Source organism: Merops nubicus, unplaced genomic scaffold (genome assembly GCF_000691845.1).
Source record: "Merops nubicus isolate BGI_N331 unplaced genomic scaffold, ASM69184v1 scaffold8323, whole genome shotgun sequence".
Taxonomy (NCBI): Eukaryota; Metazoa; Chordata; class Aves; order Coraciiformes; family Meropidae; genus Merops; species Merops nubicus.
Genome location: NW_008599537.1, coordinates 1 through 6,664, shown reverse-complemented (window position 1 = coordinate 6,664; position 6,664 = coordinate 1). Strand labels below are relative to the sequence as shown.

The 6,664-nt window shown below is 39.9% G+C and overlaps 1 protein-coding gene across 1 annotated transcript in view; it reads left to right on the top strand.

Annotated features, from left to right (window-relative positions):
• Window positions 1-1,453, top strand: part of LOC103770162 (sodium- and chloride-dependent GABA transporter 3) — a gene marked incomplete at its 5' end in the record, with an annotated part of 49,517 nt that extends 48,064 nt beyond the window's left edge. The window contains one exon of the mRNA XM_008937412.1: window positions 887-1,453. Within this exon, the coding sequence (XP_008935660.1) occupies window positions 887-1,039 (153 nt within the window). The remainder of the gene's footprint in view (window positions 1-886) is intronic.
• Window positions 1,454-6,664: the final 5,211 nt, after the last annotated feature.

The window sequence follows — 6,664 nt, the reverse complement described above, 5'->3', positions numbered from 1 at the left end:
GGAATTTCTGTGTCTAGGGTGCCTGGGGCTCACTAATTTACCTAGCACGTTTGGAAGATCTCTCACACTTTCAAAATTCTCCTCTACTCAGAAATAAAACTTTTGACTTGTGAATATGTCTGAGTACATCTCAGTGTAGTAGTTGCTGCTTTCTTGAGCAGAGAAGCTAAGATGCAATTTATGGTGCTGGCTGATGGCTGTCCATATTCAAATGACTATTATAAACACAGCCTCCGGACTACCTAGGAAACTTTTACTGTGGCTACACAAATTAAAACAAAGAACTGTCCATAATATCGTTTTCTTGGCATGTCAAAAAAGGCAGTTTTGCACAAATCTTAACATTAAATATTTCCTTAATGCATCAACTTTACCCACTCTCTACAAGTAAGCACACTTTTCTAATGGAATCTCACTTTTGCCTGCTAGTCTGAAGCCCTGCAGACAGGACATTATCTTTTCCATACATGAACTATGAGAGGGTTGTTTGTTTGTTTGTTTTGGTTTTTTTTTTTTTTGGGGGGGGGTGGTTTTTTGTTTGTGTGTTTTTTTTAATTGCAAAATTAAATTGCAGACTTTTAAGGAAGCAAAATTCCTGTAATATCTCTTTTCCTCAAGCTATGAGCAGCAGCACTGCTACTGATATTATTGCTATAAAAGAAAAAGCTCTCAGAAGAGCACATATATTTTTCTTTATTGTAGTTCTATACACTTTGTCAGCCTCTTGTTTATTTTATTCAGTATATATCCTTTATATCACAAGAAATAAAATGTACCCGTACAGACCTTAACCAGAGCATTGTGCTGAGTTTAGTAAATCTGTTTAAGAAATACCTGTCTGTGACCAAGAAAAAGATAATGATTTCCACTTTCTTAAATTTTCTAGAAATTCAGGAAGTTGATTACACCTAGCTCAGATCTGAAAATGAGAGGGAAACTTGGAGGAGGAGCCTACACTGCAGCAATAAATGACTGCGATGCCAAACTGAAAGGAGATGGCACCATTTCAACCATCACAGAAAAGGAGACGCATTTCTGAAAGAACTATCTTTTTTGTTTTGGTTTGGGTTCTGTTTCTTTTTTTGTATAAATAAATAAATAAATTCACTTAATTATAGAGGCTGGCTTGTTTTGCACAAAATTTTATTAACCAGTTAATTTTAAAGTGAAAAATCGTATACTTGTTTAAAAGTGGTTTTTTTTTTTTTTTTTTTTAAATGACTATAAGTAATGATTATGTGAAAGAAAAAGAAATAGTATTATATGGTATGTTAGTGATGATTTCTTGTAATATGGTATTTTCAGTAAATGTTTTTTTTAGAAAGTAGAGGGCCCTGTATAATGTGCTGTAAAACTTTTCTACTTTGATTTCTGTCAGATGTAATGTTGTATAGATATAAGCATTCTAATCTGTAAGCATTTCAGACCATTTCAGCTTTTGATGTATGTCTATAAAGGGGACCGGAATGTCCTTTTGTTTATTCTGGAAGAAATTGTGAGGGGCGAAGGAGATGCCCTGTAACTGCTGTTGCATGTTGCTGTCTAAACGTGGGCTGAATCCAAAGTCCACTGAAAGCAGAAAGAGCCTTTCCAGCAGAGCCTGGTGGCTTTTGCATCAGTTTGTGTGTGATTCAGCCTTGCTTAGGTCAGGGCAGCTGCAAGATGAAGCTTGGACCTAACAAAGCTATTCTTTCAGGGCGAGTTTTGTGAAGCTGTCAGGAAGCACCACCTTGGCTGCTCTTGTTGCCTTCCTTCCACCCTCCACTTCCTTCAACAGGTCTAAAAATGTGGTGGAATGGGCCCACTTCTGAGTCACTGTTTTTCTGGAGATTGGATAGGGAATATTTCTCAAGAGCTATGAATTTTGCTGCTCTTGTAAGTTAATAGTCTTTAAGATGATGTGTACTGTTCCAGGAGACTTCTGAAACTCCATTTTCTTCAGTGTCTGAGTGGCCAGTACTTCATTCTGGTTGATGCTTCCCATCCCCTGAAGCGAAATGTGTTTGTCTGTGTTTGTACAACAGGAGATCAAGGTTGCTCCATATACATGGAGATGTTTTGAGCAAAAAAGAGATTAAGAGCACTGCATAGCTTGGTCTCTCTGTCTATGTCTCTGCTGGTCTGTCTGCACATCTGTTCATTCCCCTCAAAAGAAATCAAGGATCCTGTAATGACAATGTGTAGCTCTACACAGCTTTTCTCATCTTCAAGGTACTTTCTAGATACTCTGAGTAGGTCCTGAATGGTATCAAGGATTACAGTGAAGTCAGGATAGGAGCTTATTTGGTGGGGGGCTGAAGTAATTGGTCCTTAATCACTAAAAGATTTCCAGGAGGTCATTTATATACGGTGCAGATGAAGAAAACGAGACAAGGATGTTCTGACTTCTGTTTTGCAAAGGGAGCAGTGTTGGGTTTCTGATATCAGGCCTTTTGGTTCTATCAGTTGTATGAACAGACTCCCTCTGATTTAAACAGATTTTGTATGTGAATCCAGCTGATGGATGGTTGTTACCATGAGGTATGCAAATGGCAGTCCCACTATCAAAAATCTCTAGACTATCTCTTGAACTGTTTTTTTTTTTTTTTTTTTTTTTCCCCCCCCTGCCAATATTTCAAACATTATTATTTGTTCTGGACAATTATCTTTTTTTTCTTGTCCTGTCTTTTTTTTATTCCATGGTTGTATGAGAAACCCGTGGAGGCACATACTGTCCTACAATGCACAGTATTTGATGGGGAAGACAAGCAACAGCCTAAAACAGCTCAGAAGAAATGCCATAAAAATCTCCTATCTTCTCTGAAATTCAAAATCACCAAAGCTCAAATACCACCATCTGGAGTTATTTGAAACAGGAGTGGCTGCTGGCTTTCTACAGAGGAAAACACTTCACTAGAAGTCACCAAGTGTACCTTAATATGACATAGAACCCTACACATAGTCAGCATTTCTCTGAGATTTGACAGTTAACTCTTAAAAAAGCATTTTCATAGCATCACTATCTCAAGTCAGATCGTTAAATCTAATAGATCTATTTAATTTTACTTTATTTTCCTTGTATTTTTTGAGTGGTAAGGTGGAAGTCTAAGAGGGAACTTCCCTACCACAATTCTACTTCAAATATTTTAAGTCCTGCTTACCTTTGCATGTCTCCATCACCAGGTGCTTAGGAGAGGACATTTTGAAGGAGCCTGCCTTTACAAAGGTACAGAACCATCATCTTATGAATGCTGGCCTCCCTTAGAGGGAGTCTTCAGCTTGGCATCCAAAACTGGAGGTTACCAATGAAAAACAGTCCTACTGGGAAATGATACTTCTGGCAGAGAAATGCCCCCAGAATTGAAACCACAGGTTGAGTTATATGCAGTGAAGTTACTGAAATCTATGTAATGACATGGAAAGAATTCCCACTCCAAAACATAGAAATTAACGTTTTTGGAAGTCCTCATGAGTCATAAATATTTCTAATACAGTGTCCCTTTCTGGTCTTTCTCACCACCCACCAGAGTTGCAGAACTAAGGACCCTCAGCCACATATGGACCTGGTGACGGATTATGTTCCTTCCCAGTGTAATCAACACATTTTCTTGTCAGTGAAGGATGTGCAAATGTAGATACTCTGTTAGCTTACACTTAGCCTTGATTTCAGTGAAGTTGTCTTCAACAATCCTCATGAGTGTTTGTAGTCAATTGTGCCAAGAGGTGGAACCCACACCACTCAGCTGGCCACCCGTTAGACAGAAAATTCAGATCCCAGGCAAGTCAATGTTGCTCTTTTACTCAACACACAAGCTACTGTAAAACAAAAACGATTTATGCTTTTTACCTTCTGGATGTACTTTGAACTGTTGTACTCGTTCAAATATCTCCACAGAAACTCTGTACTTTGTATGGAACATGCTTCCTATTCTGCTGCTATGAACCATTTCATCTGTAACTTTATACACATACATATGGCTTGGCATGGTCTAAAGTATTCTACAGTATTACTAACGTGCTGTGCTTGTAAATGTGTGCATTTAATATCTGACTTGTTTAACACTTTACTGATTTTTTTAAAAAATATTTTACTTTTGTGGGGAGGGATGTGGGGGGGTAAATTTCCTAATACTATTTGTGTTTTGTTTGGGGTTTTTGGAAACAATGTGAAGGGGAAAATGCAAAAAACAACTATATCATGATGATTTTTTTTTATGCAGTAGAAAAAATATTGCCCTTTTCTGAAATATCTGCAGTATTATTAAAAATAATACAATAAAAATGAACAGCCACTAAAGTTTATGTACCATTTTACACAAAGAAAGATTCTGTTTGGTTTTGAAGGACACAAGATTTCATCTACTTATGTGTTTTCCAAAATTAAAGGAAATGGGCAAAACCTACTCTGTATTTTAGTTTATATCAACGTATTTTACACAACACTCACCTAACAAATGATCCCAGCTGCCCTGTTAGAGCAGACATATGGCCCTGGATTTTAAACAGGGAACTTAGAAACAAGAGAAGATGTAGCTTCTGTGAATTCTATGTAGCTTCTAGAATCTATGGCTGAAACAAACTGCAGGTTCCTGACCTCACAACTCAAGTGTTAGGAAAGCCATGTAGAGAGTTGCCTTGGGAACCTGTCTGGCCGAAACTTCACCCAACAAAAGCCTCTATTACTTCACAGTAACTCCAGCTTATTGCCTCCATCCAAACGCTACTGCTGAACGGAGGCACCATGGGAAGGTGAATTACATCTGCCAGCTGCTGTATACATCATGCTGGATTAAAATAACCTTCTACACATTTACGTGTAGTCTATGTTCTGCACCTTCCATTACTAAAGGCAACTAGTCTAATTGGACTTGTCACTGGAAGTGCATACACTATCCCTGTCTTCTTCAGCAGCAGGGATAGATGCAGCACATTGCCGAAAAGAAACTGTCACACTAAAGCATTTATTAGAGCTCAAGAGATCTGAGAACTACATGGAAGGTCTGCAGAAGGCAAGAGAGCCCGGTTAAAGTCTGCTGGTGACATCTGAAGCCCTTTCTGCTTCACTGCCTTTCATAATAGGCCATAGGTTGGATATGCTGCTGGACTTCTCTGCTTAGAAATGCTTTGGCCAGTATTATGTTTCAGATTACAGGAACAGAGGGACCATAATCATGTCAATCACAAGAACTTTTTCACTGGAAGGGTTGTCAGGCATTGGAACAGGGTGCCCAGGAAGGTGGTGGAGTCACCATCCCTGGCTGTGTTTAAAAGCTGTGTAGATGTGGTGCGTGGGGATGTGGTTAAAGGAGGATTTGGTAGTGTACGGTAGAGTACGGTTAATGGTTGGACTTGATGATCTTAAAGGTCTTTTCCAACCCAAGTGATTCTATGATTCTAACTATGGCCTCAGTTACAGGCCAACACTATTTATCATGCACCACACAGATGAATCATTCCTCTCCTCTTCCCAAAGGGCTAAAAACTGTCTGCGATTAAGGCATGCCATGCTCAAAAGAGCAAACTACAGCTACTCAGATAGACAGCTCCAGGGCCAATTCTAAGTTGAGTTGGAGCCAGCGCTGTGGAATTTAGCTGTGCTCTGACCACGCTGGTGTCAGCAGAATGGATCAAGGCAACACAAAGCGTGGTAGAGTCAAGACATTGCACCACTTGTGCCTTCACAAGCCTCATGCATTTGGAAAAGGTTTTTTCACACCTGACAGGTGACATCAGGCATGGTTTTATGGTTGCATCCTTCCGTCTGTGAACCAGCACAATTGGGCTTGTCAGCAGGAGCAAGTTCAGCTTTGTGAGATTGGGAGCAAGCTCAGCTGCAGAGTATCACCTTGCCCTGAGCTCTCTTAGAGCAGGCTTGTAAAAAAACGTGGTTCTTTCTAATCAAGTCCTGCTCTTGGGGGTGTTGTTTTGGTTTGGTTTTTGTTTTTTTTTTTTTTTTCCCCCCCTTTTCCAGTGAAACTAGTTTTTATTGTCTGTGTTGAAGTCTAGGAAGAAATTACAAGTCAAATAATGCAGTAGTGGGTCAGTAAGCAGAAACACAGAGAAGAATAGGCTACTAAGACAAAGGTCAAGTAATGTCTTGGTGTTGTCTGCGGGGTTGAAAGCATGATGTATTACACGTGACGTTTGCATCAGCTTTTAACTTTTACTACTTGTTTTTAGCTATTCTTCCCCCAAAACTACCTCAGTTTTTGTTTAATAGTCTCTGCACATTTTCCAAGCTTTTGCCTCAGCCCATGGAACATGTGGTGGGTTCCTGTGACACAGACTTCTCCTGAAGTTTTAGGGACAACTACTTCTGTAGGTACCACTTTGTTCCTTCTCAGTTTGTTCTCCATTTCAGAACACAGCCTCTGCTTCCGCAGGAGGAGGAGGAGGTGGTGGTGTTGGAGGCTATTAGCTAACTGGATTAATTAAAAATAATAGGCACGTGGTGACCATGACTGGGGAAAGCAAGGGAAGCGATATAAGAGAAGGCTGAGAGTAGTAGCTCTTTTTGAGAAGCAGCATTGTGGAGGTGCTGCTGTGGGTGGCTTGGTGGAGCTGATATCTTGAATGCAGCATCTGTGACCATCTTCTACCTTCCTGAAGGTACTTCTGGGCATCCCAAGGAAATCAAGGAGGGTTGGCACAAGAGGGTGACACACCCAGCCCAGCTGAAGTGCCT